This window comes from Lepidochelys olivacea (assembly GCF_965140295.1).
Source record: "Lepidochelys olivacea isolate rLepOli2 genome assembly, chromosome: 18".
Classification (NCBI taxonomy): domain Eukaryota; kingdom Metazoa; phylum Chordata; order Testudines; family Cheloniidae; genus Lepidochelys; species Lepidochelys olivacea.
The window spans coordinates 29,378,279-29,401,341 of NC_140428.1; the positions used below are offsets into that span (position 1 = coordinate 29,378,279).

Genomic DNA, 23,063 nt, shown 5'->3' on the forward strand with positions numbered 1-23,063 from the left:
TGTAAACTATTCCACCCACGTTCAAGTCTAATGGGGAGAAAGAAATGCTGACTTTTCAGAAAACACAGGAACCAAATTTCTTTAGCTAATTCTCTGGGATTTAATAAGGAATCATTTATTCACTGTTTTGCTTTAACCTTCCTCCAGGCTAAATCACTGACTGTCAAGTTTGCTGCTGTAGCAGTTTTACCACAGAACAATCCGACTAGCTCCTAATTCACTTACATTTCAGTTACTTCTCCCCAAATCTCCAAAATGTTGTAAGATAACTATCAATAATTCAGACAACTACAAAACTGTATCGGTCAAGTCCAGATAACAGAATATAATCTGAGGGAAACAGTTTCAATCAAATCTTTTGCAGAAATGGATTCAGTACATCTGCCCCTGATGGCAGATCCACATCTGGTAAGACTAAATTGTCTCACCTACGCAGATTCATCACCCAGCACATTCTGACTGTTTCACTGGCCATTAAAATCTCATTTTTAGGAAAAACAGTGAATCGAGATACAAAATTAGGTTTTATTTGTGATGTGAAAAGTCTTTATTTTAGAGAATAATAGTGTTTCCTTTCACTGCCTCTTAACTGTGCCATTTCCCCTTTGGCTAGTAGGGGAACCCAGGCCCACCCTCTATACTGGGTCCCAGCCCAGGAACCCTATGACAAGCAGGCGAGGTCTGCATAGTCCTATCCCTTACTGCCATATCTGTGTGCGACTTTCTACCTTGCCTTGTATCACCCTAACAGTGACTGCAGCCCCTCTCTCTGCAGCTCCTTCTACTCCCAGCTACTGGGCTTTATACTATGTTCCGGCCCAGCTGAGCTTCTGCTTTAATTCATCCTTTTAATTAGTCCCTAGCTCCTCCTCTAGGTGCAGTCTAGGCAGTAAATTTGCGCACCTAGCCCCCTTCAGGCTTTGTGTGTGGTGAACACCCCAGCACACTCAGTTACACCATCAATAGCATGGAATACCAACAGTATTTACCTAAGAGAGAGTTAAATTCATTGTTTGTACCGTGCTTGGAGAACCTTGGAGGGGAAGACGTTACGTGCAAAGTACTCTTGCTATGTCGTCCTTAACTAGGCCTTTGAATGTGTGGAAATTCTCACGAAGGATTGAAGACCTCAAGGATACATCTGCACTGCAGTTGGGACTGTGCTTCCCAGTGCAGGTAGGCAGATGCATCCTACTACTTGAGCTCGTGCTATAAACACAGCAGTGGCGGTGGCTGGACAGGTGGTGACTTGAGCTAGTCACCTGATCCCCTGGGTACATACATGCTACCATGGCCACACTGCTATGTTTAGCATGTGAGCATGAGCAGACCTAGCGTATGTTTCTCTACCCATGCTGGGATACACAGAGTGGGTGACCGGGAATGGAAACTCAGGACCCTTCAGTACAAAGAAACAAGCTAAATTTGCCTTTCAATTTGAAGTTTTCGAGCACTGGTCTCTGTTCAAGGTAGATTTTTTGAAAAGTTTAAACAAAACTAGAGATTGAAAAAATTAGTTACTACATTATAAAAACATTCTTGCAACTTCTTATTTATTTAAAAACAGCTCTGATGGCTAGGGACCGAAAGTTGACATTTGACCTGGAAACAGCACTTTTCTGATTAAAAGTGCTTCTGTTAGAGAGACAATTGATTTGGTTTTGACCAAGTTAGGACATGTGCAAACACACGCATGCACAGCACATTTTGCATGGCATTTTCTCATTAAATTTATATACGATAGAGCTAAGGAAGGGTCACAGTAAGCATCCTGCACAGTTAACTGCACAATGAAAAATTTAGTGGAGCTGCACATTGAATGAGGCAAGGACTCCACATCTTATTGTAAGACTCCTTACCTCATTCACTGAACACATCGCAAAGGTATTATTCTATGTTGTGATAATCTGTAGTATGATGTACAAAAACCCATCTACTGCATACTTTTCGTACAAGTGACTTTCATATAAACTTTTCACAATGATTTTTCATGCAATTGACTTTCAGGAGGTCTGGCCGACATGAGGTAATGCACAGAATAAGAAGGTGGTAAAAATGTGTGTTTTATATTGTGATTTAGCCATAGCTGGCAATCTAGACAGGTAAAAACCCATTAAAAATAACTTGCAATAAGAGATTATAAAAAATAAGACCCTAACTGGATCCCAGTTCAAAATGCAACTCCTGCTCTTCTAATGTACTCATTTTCCATTCATTGGGCACATACTAGTTTCAAAAACAAAGTACTGATTTTCCAAAGCACCAAGTCAAAAGTGCAAAATTAACCATCATCTTTAAAGAGCACAAAGGAATCTCTCTTTCTCTCCAGACTATACAATGCAAGCATCAAAAATCCAGCAACTACTATGAAGACAGTTTCTGCAAATCTAAGCCTTCCACTGACCTTCATAAGCCTGGTGAACAAGGTTAAACAGTTGCTCAGCTTGTGTTTTGAGCTCTGGGTCTCTGTGCTTGTCTGGATGGTACAACATACATAGTCGGCGATAGGCAGCTTTCAGCTCTTCCTGAGAGGCCTGAGAAAAGGAACAAAATTCATTTAGAGCACAGACAATGTTGTTTAAGCATTATTATCAAAATCAGCCCTGAAACGGGAATCCATCAGACACATTCCAGCATATTTAGTTATACTAAGTACAGAGTAAAATGAAATTATACTTTATTACTTAAATACAGCTTTTCACATGGGATAATAAAATATTAGCACCAATTTTGATTTGACATGTTTTCCAAGCTGTCACAACGGTACCAGCTTGCATACCTGAGTGTAAAAGCAGGACCCAGTAACAAAATAATTACCTTTGTGTGCATGTTATTTTAATTAGACCAAGCCAGCATGTTCCCATTTCAGTTTTGTGTGGCATGGGATAGCTACAGCCAACTCTGAAGAAAGACTATAAAAATCTCAGGGTTTCATACCAGACCCCTCCTGTATTTTAATTCCAAAACGTCAAACACAAATCAACTTTGCAAAAACAAAACAAAAAAACTGTGGACATTCCACATTCTGCAACAAAAGTTGGAGAGTTAAGCATAAAATTCCACAAACATCTCTCTGCTGTAAACTGTGACAGTAGCTTTCCCACGTAGCAAGACCAGTACTCCCTAGCTCACAGGCACATAATCCTCTCTAGACAGACTAGTCCGGTAGCAATTTGAAGGACAAACAAAATGAGAATATTCCACTAAACACATGAAGAAAAATTTGCTTCTTTACTGCATCCACGCTGGATTGTTGAGAAACAGCCTGGCTTCACTCCAATGACATTTGGTGGAGACAGATTTTGAATGGCTCTTTAGGAATCAATGGAGTAACAAAACATTCCTGCCTCTCCAAAATTATGACAGCAAGACCGAATTACTAGGTTATTCATACTGTGTAGCACGAGACAGGAGGTTGGCTTTCTGCGGGAGGGATGGCTTCAGAGTCCAATTGATGTAACAGCATCACAAGCATTAGCTGGGTTCCCTTTTAGTAACTGTGGTCACCCTTCCACTATGGCAAAGGATCAAAGAGGTAAGATGCTGAAGGGGTACAAAGATTAACATGTGAATAAAGGGTCACAAAGAAAAATAATTCATGTTTATAGAACACTTTAAAGGCATTTATTTAACTAAATTCCACTGACATTTAATGCCTTTCAATTACTAAGGTTTGCACAGCTGTTTACCGCAAACAAAGGTGTCACAGCATTTTGTGCTTCAACCTAATCCCCTTTCTCAAGTCAGAAGTGATCAAGAGAAAACGAAGAGTCAGGCTCTACCTGACAACTGTGTTCATTTTAATATGTAAAATGCGATGGACACCATTGTTGTGAGCCGTTAGAGCTACTTCTCTCTTCTTCAGGTTCTTCTGTTTCATATGAATATTTCCAAGTCAGATAGCAGTAGGGTGATCTTCTAGACTTGCCTGGCTCAAGAAAGCAAATATACCAAAAGAGCAGTGATTTTTCCTTCTGCATCCCCTTGTGCTCTCTTGGCTATTAAAATGAAACTAGATGAGAAGAGAGTGGAATATCCAGTTCCACTATGACCTTTTAAAATCAAATTAATGATAAATGGCTTAATGTGCTATTGATTAATAGAAATGAGCGGTTTCATTTTTCATAAATATCATGTTCACTAAAATGTTATATTGGGCCTTTCATCATAAGTGAATAGCTAAGGTCATTGGTTCAATATTTCATGAATGATAACTCCTTTGAAGCCACTACAGAAATACTGACAACATTTCAAATTATAATGAGATACATAAGTCACTAATAATGATGTTTTAAGTTACATTCTTATTAATAAAACTCTGAGCAAAATTAAGGTGCACTGTCCCCCTATTTGGGGATTAAACAGATTCATTTAGTCTCTCAATCATCCAGTTACATTTTCATAGGGTCTAAATCTATTGTAGATTAAATGTTTATATACTAGAAAATTGCTAGTGAATGGGTTTAGTCTTCTCATCAGGACTGTGAAGTTCAGTGGCCATCTATTATTTTCAGATTAGGTGCTACACCATACTAAATTGAGTTTCCTTTCTAGAATTCGTTTCACACTATCACCAAGCTGACTACAAGAAAGATGTGTGCGTTTTGATTTTCAAAAAGGATTAATTAAAAATATTCTCTTTCAATATGTGTTCCTTTGGATAACATTCTAGTCCAGTTTCATCTGCATGCTGCATTCTAACATAGGATTATTGCAATTATAGTGTGTGTACTGAGGAGTTTCTAATGTAGCTAAATCAAGCCCTTAAGGCTTTGGTGGCCCCAAATATTTATGTAGCTCCCTACTTCATATTCTTAACCCTTTAGTCCTGATGTGCTCATACAAAATGACATGTCAGGAACTGATCAGAACTCTAAGGCCCCATTTATAAGAAGCAAAAAGGCACTGCAAATGATCACTGATGGGAACACTGAGCTTGCAAAGCACATACTGCACCTTGCAGTAAGGCTCAATCTTTTTTTGTACCAGTTGTCCCAAGCACTGTAACCAAGATTTAGCACATGTCCAGCTGAACCAGAACAATATACAACAGTTTCTCAATCCATTTACAGGAAGCTTTGCAGCTACACCGATTTGGGTCAGACAACACGCTCTCAAGTGCCAGATGATATACATCTCTACCCTGTCCTTCACCACATACAACCACACTACCACCACTAACATGGCCCAGTGCTTGGACAAAATCAGCTCATGGATAAAGAACAGCTGGCTGATGCTAAACCTGAACAAAACAAATGATGATGGTGGGCAGAGGAAAGCCCTTTGAAGAGTATGCAGCCTTGGTGCAGTCTCCTTTGGTTGAAGGTGGACATCCGCAATTGGTCTATTTGGTCCATAGTCTAGGAAAAGTCTTGGATTCCTCACTGACACTATATTTTCACACAGAAAGCATTAGTCACAGATGCTGCTGTCACCTCGGTTGGCTAGTGACCTTTGTCACTGCTCGGCAGGACTACAGCAACGTGATATATCTGGGCAGGAAGTATTCAGCACTTAGGAAACTCTAATTAGTACAAAATGCTTCAGTGCATCTCCTCAACAACAGAAGCTACTATGAGCCCACCAAACCTGTCCTCTGCTCCCTACAATGTGCCCTCGTTGCCAAGAAGACAAACGGCATTTTGAGCTGTATAAGTAGGGGCATTGCCAGCAGATCGAGGGACGTGATCGTTCCCCTCTATTCGGCACTGGTGAGGCCTCATCTGGAGTACTGTGTCCAGTTTTGGGCCCCACACTACAAGAAGGATGTGGAAAAATTGGAAAGAGTCCAGTGGAGGGAAACAAAAATGATTAGGGGGCTGAAGCACATGACTTATGAGGAGAGGCTGAGGGGACTGGGATTGTTTAGTCTGCAGAAGAGAAGAATGAGGGGGGATTTGATAGCTGCTTTCAACTACCTGAAAGGGAGTTCCAAAGAGGATGGATCGAGACGGTTCTCAGTGGTACCAGATGATAGAACAAGGAGCAATGGTCTCAAGTTGCAGTGGGGGAGGTTTAGGTTGAATAGTAGGAAAAACTTTTTCACTTGGAGGGTGGTGAAACACTGGAATGGGTTACCTAGGGAAGTGGTGGAATCTCCTTTATTAGAGGTTTTTAAGATCAGGCTTGACAAAGCCCTGGCTGGGATGATTTAGTTGGGGATTAGGTCCTGCTTTGAGCAGGGGGTTGGATTAGATGACCTCCTGAGGTCCCTTCCAACCCTGATATTCTATGATTCTACACTGGCTCCCCATAGAAAATCATCTCAAATTCAAGGTTTTGGTCCTTATCCACAAGGTACCTCACAGCCTGGGCTAGTGCTACTTAAGGCTGTGGGATGAAAAATGTGGTCAACTATGTTCCTTTGACACAATAGGTAAAGCTCATTTGTACAGGACATAGGACTTCTGCAGAGGCCAGTTTGAGACTGTTGAATTAACTCCCCCAGGAACTAAGGATTATCACAAACCCACACCATCTTACATCTTTCTCTGAAGCACTTGATATTGGCCCTTCTCAGAAACATGTACCGGACTTTCTAGGCCTATTGGCTCATCTGTTTCTCTCTGTGTTCTTATACTTCACTGATCACCAAAATATTTGAGTGCCTCACAAATTGATTAAAGTGAACACAAGATGATCCCTCTCTTTTTCTCCCCTTCCGTGAATCAGTTCACATTTTCCTTTATTTTAAAATTGTAGATTTGATGGGTCTATTGAGGGAAGGCTTGGTTGAAACCATGCTGTTCACATTTTGCTCTGAAGTTGGTATAGAGCACTTCATCTTGAAAAACATCTTTGCCTGTATGTCCCTAATGACATCTGCACAGCTCTGGGAATAATATCCTTCACGAATCACTACAAAAGAACATGTTAACAAGCACAAAAAGCCCTTGTTTTTGTAGGGCCTGTGAAAAATATGGCAATGTCCTGGACAAACCTTACTGAATTAAGCTGAACTTTATTTAAATAAATTTAAGTATCTTCAGAGCGGATCTTAAAAATGCAAATGTTTGTATGTTATTGTGGGCTTGTGTGCAACTTGTCAAAGAGACATGACTAATATAAACTTTGGGAAGTACTATGAGCTAAAATAAGAATGAACTGCTAGTTAAAGAGGTTTCCCAGAATGCAAATATATCTTCTCCGATTATGCAAAAATTCAGCCTTTGAAGCTTTGCAAGGTGGGATATCTGCTGATCACCTGTCACATGAGGACAAATCAAGGACCCAAAAACCATATAAAGCACAGATTTCCTGGTTGTACTTTCGCTGAGCAAAAGATGTAATGAACTGGTAACCACAGGAAACCCCCTGGGTGGGGTTTAAAGGACTGTTCACCAGCCAGAGCTCTTGTTGGAGTAAGGGGGTGACCTCTGGTAAACTTATCTGCATGCATGTAGGTTCTTTTATTGTTTTAATGTTTTTTCAGTAAAGCTTTTACTTTAAGAATAAATGTGCTTGCTTAGAAAGAGGTGTAGTAACTTAACTATAGGAATTACACTGTTTCCTGTCTCCAAGAAGATAAATAAAGCAGGGTTGCTTAGGCAGTCTGACTTTTCTGAGGAATTCACAGTGTAGGTAGAGATCTATGCAGTCTGGAAATACCCAGTCAGGAGAGAGGGAGATGTGTGTCTCCACCCAAGAGAGGCAACAACTAGAGAGCTGAAAGTTGTAAGAATGGGTCTGTGATGAAGTGGGACTGTTCTTAATGTTTCCTCTAAATACTGTAGGGGTGCCTCAGTTTCCCCTATGTATTTCTTAAGTCTCTAGGTGGTGGGATAAGGGGGTGTGATTGTTGCAGAGCAAAGGGCCAGGGTACATAAATGGCCCACACTCTGTCTCCTGGCAACTGATGGCCTGGGCCCTTCCCCCCTGCAAGGTGATAGCTAAAGGGGTTGGAGAACAAAGGAATCAGGTGACCTCCTGGCCCGGGAAAGGGACAAAGCCTAGAGGAGGAGGGACTGGAGGGTGAGGCAGTTTGAGGAAAAACGGTTATCAAAAAAAAAAAAAAAGTTGAGTAGCCACGTGTTTTAAAACACCTAAACAAAATGAACAGGGCATGGAAGGGAAAACCATTTTTAAAAACTTTCAATCCAGATGGGGAAAAACAATCTTATGTTGCATTCCATTTCCGCCTCCCTTTCTGGTCTGTTTATAGTTTATAAAATGCTGATCCTACAAATGCACATGTGAGTAACTTAAGTGTTCACCTCATCAGAGCCTTACACTGTAATTTTCTCAGGCAGGGGGGACCTGTCTCAAATGCTTGTAAAGCAAATAATATATTTGTGGGCACTACATAATTTGTTTTTATTTTAATAATCTACAGTGTTATCAGTAACTTTAGGAAAGAAGTTAATTTGAAATATATGATTATGTCGATATCTGTTTATCAGAACACTGATTTCTGCTTAATTAGAAACACAGGGAGGGAAGAGGACAAACCAATGTCTGCCAAACAGAAAGAGGAAAATTGGTAAGGAACAAACTGTGATTTTCATCTTCTAGGAAAACAATCAGACTATGGAGAGCTGGACCTGGCACACATAACGTGAGGAGCCATATAGAAAGCATGTCCAATTTCACATTCTGAACTCCCAGGTCAGCAGAGGCTGGCAGTGCTGTGAATGATTTAAACAACTGCGATAAACAAACATTTCCAATAACCGCAATAAGAAAATTCATGCCCGACGTGTCATGTTTTTACAATGAAATTCTCCTTCCCATCAGCTTATTTTTGAATACAGACTACGCAGTTTCCAGTAAACATTACACAGTAAGAGGTTTTTAGGAAGCTTTCCACAGTGCTAATGAAGAGTCAGAAAGGAGGCACTTCTACCTTAATGCCTTAACAGCATGGTGATTTCAATGACAAAACACGCCTAGGATTTGGGAAGAGATATTTTTCACTCAGCTGTACCACACAAAAGGTGGTAACCGAACTAATGCAATCAAACATGAGTTTGTTCTTTCCTTCTAACTTTTTAGCAATCTTTCTTTAGCAAAATAACTGCTGATATCACAGCAAGAGCTGTACATTAAGTTCTTAGTTTCAAAATTAAATAGGAATTTCTGTGATGTATAGCTTTTTTTTTTTTTTTTTAAGAACTCATTTAAAATTTATCTTGGGCACTTTGTTTTTTGCCAATACAACTAGTCAACAGATCCCAGGCAGAGTGAACACAATCTCTTTTCTATGCACACTAGAGAGTGGCCACCTTTGCTACTAAATGAACCAATAAACTAAAACAAGAAAGTTTCATAGGTGCAACTCTTAGTCCTTAAGAACTTAATTATTCACTTCTTTCAAAAAATCTTGTCAAACTACTGTAGAATCAGAAACTCTAACGAAACTGTGACTGTAATAAAAATGTGACAGGATTTCAGTGGTTAGAGTAGAGTGGGGAGTCAGGACTATCGGGTCTTATTTCCAGCTCTGAAAGTGATTCGTTGTGTAACCTCTGGCAAGACAATTCACCTTTGTGTACTTCAGTTCCCCCATCTCTAATATGAGGATAGTCTCTACCTCATGAGCCCCATAAGTTAATGTTACTAAAATTAAGTTCCTTGAATAGAAGTTTCCATAGAAGTATCATTAATTGACTTTTTTGGGTACTCCAGGGTTCAAATCACCTTGAAGTGAAATTTAACTATGAAACTGATAGCAACAAGAAGAGCAACCTACCTATAGCACAAAGCATGCAATATCAGTTCCAGCTGTGCTTGTTCTTGTTGATCCATTGTTTACGAAAAGAAACCTAGTTTGTTGTTTGAACTTTGCTGGGAGTAGGTAGTATTAGTTCTTACAAGCTATTAGAGCTGCTACAGAAACAGCTGCTTAGCACAGAAGGATACAATTGAGATTCACCATATTTGTAGCTTACATACAAATTGGATAATTAAATTAGATGAAATGCATTCATGCAATTCCTATAAAAAAGGCATGTTGCAGAAAAAAACTTGACCTGTAATCAACCAACATGCAGTTCATAATACATTGCATACTTTTGGGCAAGACTCAAAATATTTGTTTCCTTATTAGTTTTTGGTTTCCTTATTATTTGTTTCCCTATTAGTTGTAATTGATTTATTTGGGATTTAGTGTGCAATACCACCTTACAATGCTGTACACACATGCTATCTTTAGTTTTAAGACACATACAGTTTCATTCTGTTACTCAGAGAAAGGCGTTGGGCACCTGGTGCCATAATATAATAAGACCACGACTTTCTTTTTACAGTAAAGCACTTTCCAGAGCCTTCTTTTGGGCACCGCACACAGTTACACCTAGGTTGCAGATAGATCTAAAATTCATAAAAGCACCTTTACCAGATGTACACTGACAAGCTGACCCAATCTTCCATTGGGCCCAGCACAGAATTAGATGCAACAGAATCTAGTTCAGTCTAGTTTTTCCATTGGAGGAAACGAAAATGCTTATTAACCCAGAGACCAAGTAGATTCTATCCTCCTCCCCACAAATCAGACATGGGATCTCTCTAGCCTAGTCTCGGACAGGGGCCAGCAACAGCAGCTTCAGGGTGCTCGTGGCCCTACAGTAGGCAGCAAGAGAAGAGACCAGTCCAGGGAGAGGGAGTCTGTGTCACTGAGAACTTGGAAGAAAATGATCGTAATTGCTTATGAATCAATGTCCTAACAGATAAAGCACAAGATGGGGTACTAGTTGTGTCTGCTACAGACCACCAAATCACACTAGGAAACAGGATAACTGGCTCCTTATGCGCCTATCTACAGTGTGCAGGGAGAAAAAAAACTGTGATCATCAGGGATTCAAATTTGAATGACATATGCTGGAGCTTTCATGCTTCCAGTATAAAAACATCCTTGGAATTTCTAAATATTATAGATGACAATTTCCTAACTTAACAAGTGTTGCAACCAACATGGGGTAATTCTATATTAGACCTTCTCCTAACAGATAATGAGGCACTGACCACAAAACTAAAAGATAGTGGTAGCTTAGGTACAAGTGATCATGACCTGATCATACACACACACTTGGTGCTTTAATATGGCCAATTTCAAAAAGCTGAAAACAATTATGAGCCAGTTTACCTGAGAGGAAGAATTTAAACAGAAAAATGTGAATGATAATTGGGAATCATTAAGAATTTGCTAGATGTCCAGAAAGCCACAATCCTATAACTGAGGAAGAAGGCTGTGCTGGTTAAAAAACCAACCTCGTTTAAAAGGGAAGTGAACGCAGCTGTAAAAAATTTAAAAATATATAACAAATGTAAGAAATGGGAAGTTGATAGTAATAAATATAAACAAGAAATTAAGAAATGTAGAAATTTGATAAGGGAAGTCAAGGGACACAAGTAGAAATCTATTGCCAGCAGAGTTAAGGACAATAAGGAGAAGTTTTTAAAATATATTAGAAACAAAGAATCTCATCAATGGCATCGGTCCATTACTAGACAGAAGTGATAGAAATATCAATAATAATGCAGAAAAGGCAAAAGTGTTAACTAAATATTTCTGTTCTGTATTAAAAAAAGAAATGATGCAGTCTCATCATATGGTGATAACACTCTTCATATTCCATAACTCTAGAGCAGCAGTCTCCAACCTTTTTATGCCCCACGTCACTTTTTGAATTTAAGCGCAACCCCAGATCTACCACACCTGTTCCCCGAGGCCCCACCTTCCCCAAAGACCCCCTTCCATCCCCCCCCTCCCCCTTGTTCACTGTCCCCCACCCTCACTCACTTTCACCAGGCTGGGGAGCGGGTGCAGGCTCTGGGCTGGGGCCGAAGGATTCGCAGTGTGGAAGAGGGCTCTCGGCTAAGCCTGGGGCAGGGGGATGGTGTGCAGGAGGAGGTGAGAGGTGCAAGCTCTGGGAGGGTGTTTGGGGGCAGAAGAGGGCTCTAGGCTGGGGAGAGTGTTGGGGTACAGGAGGGCGTGCTGGCTCTGGGAGGGGGGTCAGGGCTGGGGCAGGGGGCTTGGGGTGCAGGAAAGAGTTTGGGGTACAGGAGGGGGTATGGGGTGCTGGCTCTGGGAGGGGGCTCAGTGTTGGAGTGTGGCCTCCCAGCGGGCGGCACTTACCTCAGGCAGCTCCCTGTCAGTGGTGCAGTGAGTCTAAGGCAGACACCCTGCCTGCCACGGCCCCACGCCACTCGTGGAAGCGGCCAATGCACCCCTGTGGGGGAGGACACGTGGCTCTGCGCGCTGCCCCTCTCTGCAGGCACCGCCCCCAAAGCTCCCATTTGGTCAGAGTCCCCCATTCCCGGCCAATGGGAGCTGCAGGGGCAGTGCCTGCAGGCATTAGCAGCACATGGAGACCCCAGGGCTGCGGGGACATGCCCTCCGCTTCTGTGAGTGGCCTGGGGCCATGGCAGGCAGGGAGCCTGCCTTAGTGGCAGCCCGCTACACTGCCGCAGCCGGAGATCGCGATTGACCGGGAGAGTTCCCAGGATCTACAGGTTGGTGACCACTGCTCTAGAGAATGTTAACCAGCAGTTACTAAGGTTAGACATCATTAAATCAGCACATCGAGATAACTTGCCTCCAAGAATTTTACAAGACTTGGCTGAGGAGCTTGCTGGACCATTAATGTTGTTTTTCAATAAGTCTTGTAGCACTAGGGAAGTTCCAGAATACTGAAAGAAAGCTAAGGTTGTGCCAATTTTTAAAAATGGTAAAAGGGATGACCCGGGAATTAAAAGCCTGGCAGCCTGACACTAATACCAGGCAATGGAATGGCAGATGAAGGACTTGATTAATAAATAATTAAAGGAGGGTAATGAAATTAATGCAAATCAACAATGGATTTATGTAAAACAGATCCTGTCAAACTAACTTGATATCTTTTTTTAATGAAATTACAAGTTTGATTGATAAAAGTAATAGTGTTGATGCAATAGAATTCTGTAAGGTGTTTGACTTCACACTGCACATTTTGATTAAAAAACTAGAACAGTATAAAATGAACATGACACTCATTAAACATACTAAAAACTGGTTAACTGATAGGTCTCAAAATATAACTTGTAAATGGGGAATCATCATTGAGTGGGTCTGTTTCCAGTGAAGTCCCACGGGGATCGGTTCTTGACCCTATGCTACGTAACCTCTTTTTTCAATGACTTTTTTCAATATAAAATCATCCCTGATAAAGTTTGCAGATCCCAAAAATTGGGGGAAGGGTAAATGGACAGGTCACTGATTCAGAGTGATCTAGATCCCTTGATAAACTGGGTGCAACAAGTGGTAAGCTGGGCGCAGGGAAATATGCATTTTAATGGTTTAATGTAAATATATACATCTGGGAGCAAAGAATGTAGACCATACTTAGAGAATGGGGAACTCTACCCTGGAAAGCAGTGACACTGAAAAAGATTTGGGGGTCATGGTGGATGAGCTGAACATGAGCTCTCAATGCGACTCTATGGCCAAAGAGCTAACGCGATCATGGGATGCATAAACAGAGGAATCTAGAATAGGAGAAGAGATTATTTTACCTCTGTACTGGGAACAGGTGCAGCCACAGCTAGACTACTGTGTCGAGTTCTGATGCTCACAATTCAAGAAAGATGTTGATAAACTGGAGAGGGTTCAGAGAATAGCCACCAGAATGATTAAAGGATTAGAAGACATGCATATGTGATAGATTCAAGGAGCTCCATCTATTTAACCCAGTGGTTCTCAACCAGGGGTACACAGAGGTCTGCTAGGGGGTACGTACATCAGTGTATCTAGATATTCACCTAGTTTTACAACAGGATACATAAAAAAGCACTAGAGAACTCAGTACAAATTAAAATTTCAAACAGACAATGACTTGCTTATATTGCTGTATATACTATACACTGAAAAGTACGAGATTTATATTTCAATTGATTTATTTTATAACTATATGATAAAAATGAGAAAGCAAGCAATTTTTCAGTAATAATGTGCTGTGACACTTTTGCACTTTTATGTCTGGTTTTGTAAGCGAGTAGTTTTTTTAAGTGGGGTGAAACAGGGGGTACACAAGACAACTCAGACTCCTGACAGGGGTACAGTAATCTGGAAAAGTTGAGAACCATTGATTTAGCTTGACAAAGAGAAGGTTAAGGGGTGATTTGATTAATCTGTAAATCACCACAGGGGGAACAAATATTTAATAAGGAGCTCTTCAATCTGGCGGAGAAAGGTACAAGGGGACCAATGGCTGAAAGCTGAAGCTAGGGCTTGGCTACACTTACATTTTATAGCGCTCTCACCTGCTGGCGCAGGGGTGTGGAAAACCACCGCCCTGAGTGCAGAAAGTCGCTTTACAGCGCCAGTGTAGACAGGCTCTGAGCGCGGGGAGCCGCTCCCCGCACGGGGGCGGGTTACCGGGCCGGCGCTCCGCAGTTTCCCGCGCAGCCATGCCCGGGACAAACTCGGACTGGAGAGGCCAGGGAGGCGCGCTAACCCCGGAACAGCTTCCCCGGGGCCGGGGGAGAATCAGAGAATATCCGGGTTGGAAGGGACCCCTGAAGGTCATCTAGTCCAACCCCCTGCTCGAAGCAGGACCAATTCCCAGTTAAATCATCCCAGCCAGGGCTTTGTCAAGCCTGATCTTAAAAACCTCTAATAAAGGAGATTCCACCACCTCCCTAGGTAACGCATTCCAGTGCCTCACCACCCTCCTAGTGAAAAAGTTTTTCCTAATATCCAATCTAAACCTCCCCCACTGCAACTTGACCTCCCCCACTGCCTCCGACCCGGACCAGGCCGCACTCAGCACTGCGGGTCTGAGGCCGCTGCCCGCCCTAGCACTGGCTGGGGCGGCCTCTGGCCAGCGCGGCCGGGCTCGCCGGGCCCGCCCCGCCTTGGAACGGCTGGCCCTCGCGGGGAGCGGGGCGGAGCCCGGGCGCTCGCTCCAGGCCCCGGCCTGCCCCGGACCGAGCGCCAGAGAAGGGCGGCTCTCGGGTCCCGCCCCCGCGCGCCCTCCCCTCGCCCGCGCCAGCAGACGCCCCGGCGGGGCCTGGGGCGGGGGCAGGCACGAGCTCCGCTGGCGGGCCCGCACGAGCGGCCGGAGCGGGGGGCCGCCCGGGCACCGGGGTCATAGCCCCGGCCCCAGGCCTCTCCCTCGGCCCGGCGCCCCCCACCAGTGCCGCGGCGCCCCGGCCCGCGCGGCCCGCCGCCCTCACCTCCCGCCGCACGTTCAGCAGCGAGTAATAGTCCTCGTTCTCCGGCACCTCCTCCCCCAAGGCCGCCGCCATCTTGCCGACCTCTCACCCCGCGCCGGGGCGGGACTAGGGGCGGAAGAGAGCCGGCAGAGGAGGTCGCGCCACCGCCACAGCGCCCCCGGCGGAGCGGAGGGGCATCGGGAGGCAGTGCGCACGCGTATCGCGCACCGAGCGGGCGCGGAGTCGGCGCACAGGCACATGCGCGGCGGGAAGCACGACGGGCGGCAGAGATCACGTGGGGCAGATGTCAAGAAGACGGCGCGCGGGTGAAAGGAGCGAATGGGCTCTCCTCTAGTGCGCATGCGCTCCGTTACGTCCGCTCGCAACTCTGGAGTTGGGCGGGAAGAGGCTGGGAAGGGGGCGGGGCCGCATCGCCTGAGCCCCGTGACCCCGCCCGTGAGGTCCGTGCCCCAGGGACAGCCCCCCCCCGGACCCCTCTGCCCCCCCAGGCCCCGCCCCTTTGGTCCGCCCCCCCGGGACCCCGCCCCCTGGACCCCTCTGGCCCCCCCGGGCCCCCGCCCTTCGCCCCCTCCCCGGGCCCCGCCCCTGGACCCCTCTGCCCCCCCCGGGACCCCGCCCCTGGACCCCTCTGGCCCCCCAGGGACCCCGCCCTTCGCCCCCTCCCCGGGCCCCGCCCCTTTGGTCCGCCCCCCCGGGACCCCGCCCCTGGACCCCTCTGGACCCCCAGGGACCCCGCCCTTCGCCCCCTCCCCGGGCCCCGCCCCTGGACCCCTCTGCCCCCCCCCGGGACCCCGCCCGTGGGACCCCTCTGGCCCCCCAGGGACTCCGCCCCTCCCCCAGCCGAGCGGGCCCGCCCTGGCCCCTCCCCGGACCCCGCCCCCTGGACCCCTCTGCCCCCCCCGGGACCCCGCCCTTCGCCCCCTCCCCGGGCCCCGCCCCTTTGGTCCGCCCCCCCGGGACCCCGCCCCTGGACCCCTCTGGACCCCCAGGGACTCCGCCCTTCGCCCCCTCCCTGGGCCCCGCCCCTTTGGTCCTCCCCCCCGCCCCCCGGGACCCCGCCCCCTGGACCCCTCTGCCCCCTCCGGGACCCCGCCCCCTGGACCCCTCTGCCCCCCCGGGACCCTGCCCTTCGCCCCCTCCCCGGGCCCCGCCCCTTTGGTCCTCCCCCCGGGACCCCGCCCCCTGGACCCCTCTGCCCCCCCCGGGCCCCGCCTCTTTGGGCCTCCCAGACCCCGCCCCTGGACTCTTCTGCCCCCCCCCCCGGACCCCGTCCTCCCCCCTCCCCGGCCCTGCTTTCATCCTGTCTCTCCGCAGGGCGCAGCCCCCGAGGGAAGGAAAAGCGACTGTGTCCCCTGCTCCCCCGAGAGGTAAATGGAGAATCCGTGACCCCCACCAGGCGAGTCTGGTCATTCATCCCCGGGTCGGGTTACTGGGCTCTGCCTTGCTGCGGGTGCCCGGCTCCTTCCTCCAAGCCTGAGGACTTTTGCTGGGTTTCTCCTCCACAAGTGGCAGAAGGTCCTTCCCATCGGAGTTTTCAGTACAGCCGTGGTATTTCATAAACACCTTTTCCTAGAGGATGAGGCACCATCCGCTTTTTGTTTCCTCATTTAATTGCTTCAGGTAGGGTTACATACCTACAGTCCTGTATTTGGAAGGGTAATTGTCATGTATATGTACGCCTCACACTTCTATTGCAAAATCTAATTAATTTAAATTGGGTGCCCTTCCTTTGTAACATTATTAAAATGCGTCTGTTATATAATGTAAAGTATGTACATGTCTGGGAAATTACACAATTGCAAAAGGGAGTCTGGAAAAGCTGGTTAAGAAGTTTGGAGCGATGTAGTCACCTGGTTAATACTTCTCCAACTGTCTCTAATTTTGCTATAATGTTGTTTCTCAGAAACCTTCAGCAAACATCCATTGCTGTTCCCCACTTCTGTACTACACCTGCTGGAAAACTCTAGCCACTTCCTTGCAGGTTGGAGAAATCAATTTCTTTTCACTTCAGTCCTTCTTAAGAGAAAGTGTGGAAAGTCATCTTTGCCCTCCTTGAAGCAGATCTCAAGTCTTTTGGTTTATGTGATGTCCAAGGTAGATTATAGTCCCTTATAGGATTTTGGAACAACCAAAGTAAGGACAAGAACTCAAATATTCACACACTTCATGCTGGGACAGGATAATTTGGGTGTATGTAAGCAATTAGATGTAGACTTTGAACTAGGATCCATGTTTTTAAAACAGACGCTAGTGCTTTTTATTAGAGACATATCCTAGTTAGTAGCACACCAAAAATCTAGTTCCAAGTTCTAACCTTGCCTTTGACACTGACTCCTCTGACCTTTAGCAAGTTACTTCACTTCTCTAAGCGCAGAATGGGGATAATGATACTTATCCAGCTCACAGTGATATTGTGAGGTGTAATTAGCAAATGTCTGTAAAGCATCTGCAAAATGAAAAGTGCAAGATTTTATATACATACTGAGTCTCAATATATTAACTCCAGACTATTGCTGACTGGGGACACAGAAGCATGCAGTTGTGTTCTGCCTTGAGAAATCTAGTATTTACCATGACTTAACTGCTCTCCTTTCATTCTTCTTCTTGGAGGTAAGTGCAGTTAGCCCTATTGTACCTGGAGCCTTTTTGTACCCTTGCAGATTTTTAGACTGGGGTTCCCTGAAGTATAATAAATACTTTGCCCACTGTCAAGCTGGTTCTACATTGAAAATGCTTTATGCTCCATCTTTGTCTCTCGTCCATGTCACGTGCCAGACAGAATCATAGAATATTAGGGTTGGAAGGGACTAGTCCAACCCCCTGCTCAAAGCAGGACCAATGCCCAGTTTTTGCCCCAGATCCCTAAATGGCCCCCTCAAGGATTGAACTCACAACCCTGGGTTCAGCAGGCCAATGTTCAAACCACTGAGCTATCCCCCCACAATCATGTTCCCTGACTGGGAAACGAACTCTGGCTGCGGTGGCGAGAGCGCCGAATCCTAACCCCTAGATACCATCAGACCTGACTCAGGAACTCACTAAGAAGCAGCATGGTGGGAGGATGGCAAAATCTTTTGATGAACCTCAGATTGTGCTTCAACAAGGGCACCACTCACGCAATTTCCAGACAGGATAAATGTTTCTGGAGTGTCAGTCCTCCCTTTATCCTTTATAGGTTGTTTAGCTCTGGAGCAGTTTGGAATGTGATTGGATAAATAGAAGGCCAGTCATAAACTTAGTCCAGGGCTGAGATGTGTTTATTATACACTTCCATCTTGAGGAGATGGACTTTGTTTTTCTCCTTTTGAAGAAGCCAATTATATAATGGGAGAAATAATGGAAATATAGTTTTGTAGCACACAGAAGAACCCTCACAGCAGAACATCTGACAAAGCTCAGCTTCATATTTCAGTTCCTTGCCCTACGGATTTGCTGTATTCTCCCCATTGAGGTATAGTCAGAAAGAAAATGATATGACAGCAGTAAAGCAAAGTCTGAAATCTATTATCACACTCTTATCTTTAACCAGAAGTTACAAGTAAATGTATTCTTATTGTTCACATTCAGAATGACACAGACCGTTTGCTCTCATAGAATAGAAACTGTCTGGGTATTTAGGAAACTGCCCCTGTGTTTAACAGCTTCACAGCCCTGCTGTGCTATACTCAGTTTATCCTGGAGGTCATTTGTTTCCCTTTGAATGATAGTGACATTACTGGGAGAGGCAGCTGAGCAATCTGTCCAGGCTCTTGTGTGTCACTGCTGAATCTAAGCCCTTCTCTATAATTCATAAAGAGAAATTACCTATAATCTTTTTATTATTCTCTTGTCATTGAGTCAAGACAGGGATTTAGTGCTATTTTTATCAGTTTCTGACTGCTCTCCCTTCTTCTGCACACTTGGATAGCAGGCTGACTCCGTGAGACAGGGCAGAAAACTTTGCTGAATATGGTCATTTAAAAATCATCTTCACAAGGAAATCTCTAAGCTTCCAGCAAATCTGCAGCATTAGTATCTCAGTCTCCATTCCACCTGCCTCCCTGTTGTTTACTGACATAAAAACAAACTAACTACAGGGTGGCTACAAAAACTGCTTAAGAGTGATTCAAAATCATTAGCTTCAAATATGTATAGTGGTCAAAAGGCCCAATGCCAGTCTATTACTATTACATGTGTCTCTAACTTAAGGGTGTAGGTGCATTTAAGTCACTCGGTAATCTCCTCTTTAGAGCAATAGAGAGATGTTCACCTGTAACAGCAGGTGCTCAGATATCATGCTGAGGATGTAGTATAAAAACCTGAAGAGAAAGAGAGAGGTTGGGTTTCATTTTACTATAGAACCAAATATGCCTATGGGAAGGAATCCACCTCTCTCCCTGTTGGATTAGGGAGCAAGTCCCAATGGCGGTTTTACTCAGCAGCTTATTTTGTCCCCCTAAAATACGCAGCAAGACAAAAATAACACAACTTCGAAGGTAGTTTTAAACTGTGCATTTTCCTGAGATGACAACTTCACTCATTTATTTTTTGATGTGGTATTTTGTTTTTAAAAAGTGTTTGAACTCCGTGTATTTATCCCTTCTGGTCACTTCTCAGTTGAGGTAGTTGTTTCCTGTTATCATTGTCTACCAGCAAAGTAACCAAAAATGCCAGCAGGTAGAGAAACATGCAGATAGTGGATATGATGTAAGAAGCAAAAGAGAGCAGAGTGAAAACCAGGAGGGGTGAAAGCCAGCAGAGCACAACTCATTTGGGTGCTCGGTCCACAGCTCTTAGAAATCAGTAGTTTTTAGATGAGAGAAGAAAAGGAGGAAGAACAGCCATAGTTGTCCTATGCATGATCTGTGTTATAGGTGGCCTGACAACGTTATCTGACTGTCTTTAGCTCCCTAGACACAGAACATGTTGGAAAATTAGTTTAGAATGAAAAGAGGAAAATTACCCAGTCCTACCTCTGTCCCATATGGCTGTCACATTCGAAGGTGAGGGGAGCTGTATACATACCTGGATAGACAGCAGCACCAGCGGGCTCTTTGATACATGCAAGATAAAGGGAATGTTTAGTGTCGCTTGTCAGCATCACTCCTGATACAGTTGGCTGTATGCATTGATGAGAGGACAATTGTTTCTCCATTAGGTTAACTACATGATGAGTCTGAAAGGACTTTTCTAAACAAAAGTAAGCTCTATTTCACAAAAACTACTGCTGATGTGTGATTTACAAGAATTGTTTGAGAGAGATCTTGTTGTACTGATGAAATAATATTACTAATCAAAGTCTTTGATCAATCAGTACAGAATACCAAGGTGCGGAAAAGAATAATTGCAATATAAAGGAAAGTGAGATCCACAGCAACAGAAAAGTTAGGAATGGGTGAGTTATTTGAGGGCCAAATCCTGTTCTTAGTTGCAGCAGGGAAAATCCAGAGTAATTCTATTCAAATCAACAGTTACACTGGATTTACATTAGGAAGCTGAGAGCAGAAATCTGCATGCACAGTGTTTGGTCTCCAAAACAACAAACCAACTGTTTGGGTGGCAAATTAACCACCAGAGGTCACCCATGCAGTCCCATCAAAATATTGAACTGTACAGAAAAATTCATGTCACAATGTATAGTGGCCTATGAAATTCAAACAGAACAACTCCCTGGGCTCTACACCAAATTGTGACTTGCTGTAAAACTTAATGACAGGAAGATTTTGTTTTCTCTATGTGTTGTTGCTTTGACAAGGATACCATGAAGCAAAATAGGGGCTTTTCTTCCCTTTAGGCTGCATAGTGCCCTATAACTAGTCCCTTGATTTCTGTATGTTATATTAGAATGAGAGCTCTGCTCTGTAAGATAGACAGGTGCTAAAAGAAAACTTAATAAAAGTATGATTTCATGTGAAGATGAAGCCGTGGTTTCCGACACCAAAGTTCAGCCACTTTGTTTTGGACTTACCATCATGGAATCCTTACTTGAAAACAATTAAAAGGTATGTTCAGTCTTAAGTCAACTCTTCTGGTCCCAATGCAGTTGATGAAGGAATCTACACTACCACGCGGGGTCGATCTGAGATATGCAACTTCAGCTACGTGAATAGCGTAGCTGAAGTTGATATACTTAGATCTACTTACTGCGGTGTCTTCACCGCTGACGCTCCCCCATCAACTCTGCTTGCGCTCCTTGTTCTGGTGGAGTACCAGAGTCAACAGGAGAGCGCTCAGCAGTCAATTTATTGTGTCTATATTAGACGCGATAAATTGACCCCCACTGGATCGATCACTGCCTGCCAATCCGGCAGGTAGTGTAGACAAGCCCCTCTGAAATCAAATAAGTTCCTCAATTCAGAGCAAGCTTTCCATGAAGGCACATTTTCAGGAAAATCCAGTAAGAATTAATTCATTTCCCCTCACTACAGAGGAGTCATCCAACTATTTAGCAATACACGTCTCCTGACTCAGCACACCTACTAGATTCATTTTTTCCATATGATTTTAGAGTGACTTGGTCTGTGCTAAAACACAAAAATAGTGACTAAAGTTCTGAGGTTTTGAATTGCCATTGCAGCACCCTATTTCCCAGAGAGTTTTGTCCTATACTGATAGTAACAGTCATGCTTTTTTTCTAACGTGGCTGGGGAATCACATGATCCTTAGGGATGTTAGTGACAGAAAGTTACTGAGAGTTCTCTCTCTCTCTCTCTCAGATCTTTCCAACATGTTGCTAAAAGACACTGTCACTAATTACACAGCTGACCCTTTCCACTGTAGGAAATTGTTTTGCATTCAACAGATTGACAGATATCTCATGGGAAATTCTGAAGGCCATCCCATCTTGGGTCAGATCTATTTACACTTTTCCTTCATTCTTTATATGCATGAACACAGGATCTCGATGGCTTAAGGGGTGAATTCAGATGCTTTCTAAATAAATGAATACAAAAAGCTGTTCAAGAGCCAAAATTAATATCAGGGAAGAAGACTAGACTTGCAAACTACAAATTAATACATTTTAAAAAAAGATATTTGATGTTTCCTTTCTACTGACCTTCCAAAACTTCAGTTCAGGATATAGTGTTTAAGCAGCTCCCTGTTCTATGTGATTTGTTAGTGATGCCATCAGCTATAGCAAGTGAAATACAACTCTGGAATTAACTCCTGGCTGAGTAGATCCTTACTCTTCTCAGTCATGGCATACCCCTCACATTGCCTCTTCCAAGCCTTCCTAGTTTAGGAGATTAATTTCTGATTCCATATTATAAGTAGCCTTACTAGTTTTCTGCTGCAGCTCCAACAGTTTTCTAAAGGCCATGGAACATTGATGTCTTCAGTGCCTTCACTCTTCAAATTCTTTCTACATGCTGGTACATGCCAGTATGTTTCAATGGATTAGGCATGACCCACTTATAAAGAACAGATATCATCATCATCATTATTAATCTAGAGCCATACATTGCTATGACACTTTCTACCAGATAGAAAGAAACATGTTCCCTGCCCCCAAAGAGATTAAATTCTAATGAAGGTAAATTATCATGACCTACAAGAGCCATTCAGGAGAAGGAGAGGATTACTGATGATGAGAAAGAAAGGGGGAGGATGGTATGAAGTGGTTGATTTTAAGGAGAGATCCTGAAGAAGAGGAAGAGTGTCTGGTGGATGAGGACAGGGACAGTTTTCAGGGTGAAGTGAGCAGAATGATAGAACCAAGTGAGAATGAGAAAGGTGATAAAGGGAGCCCTCCTGTTTAGAGAGGCATCATGTTGGGCCAGTACTGTCACAGAAGAGGAACTTTCTGCAATCAGCCCCATTCTCAAAGTCCTTGGCATCTAAGCCCAGGTGAAATGGACCGACTTGAGAGCAGGCACAATGCCATCCTACTACGTGATCATGAATAAAGGCATGTTGGAATGCTGATGAGGGGT

General features: G+C 44.4%; 1 protein-coding gene and 1 long non-coding RNA gene across 6 annotated transcripts in view; one reads left to right on the forward strand and one right to left on the reverse strand.

Moving 5' to 3' along the window:
* Positions 1–15,289, reverse strand: part of DNAJC11 (DnaJ heat shock protein family (Hsp40) member C11) — a 74,848-nt gene extending 59,559 nt beyond the window's left edge. Inside the window, exons 1-2 of the mRNA XM_084652121.1 lie at positions 15,151–15,289; positions 2,405–2,534 (exon numbers count right to left, since the gene is read on the reverse strand). Coding sequence (XP_084508247.1) covers positions 2,405–2,534; positions 15,151–15,222 — 202 coding nt within the window. The 5' untranslated portion in view covers positions 15,223–15,289. The remainder of the gene's footprint in view (positions 1–2,404; positions 2,535–15,150) is intronic.
* Positions 15,281–23,063, forward strand: part of LOC311533046 — a 30,981-nt gene continuing 23,198 nt past the window's right edge. For 4 of the 5 annotated variants that reach the window (XR_014714491.1, XR_014714492.1, XR_014714493.1 and 1 more), the window contains exons 1-2: positions 15,435–15,590; positions 16,465–16,770. This is a non-coding gene — a long non-coding RNA (uncharacterized lncRNA). Of the gene's footprint in view, positions 15,591–16,464; positions 16,771–23,063 lie in introns of all 5 variants that reach the window. The other variant, XR_014714490.1, reaches the window with a different exon arrangement.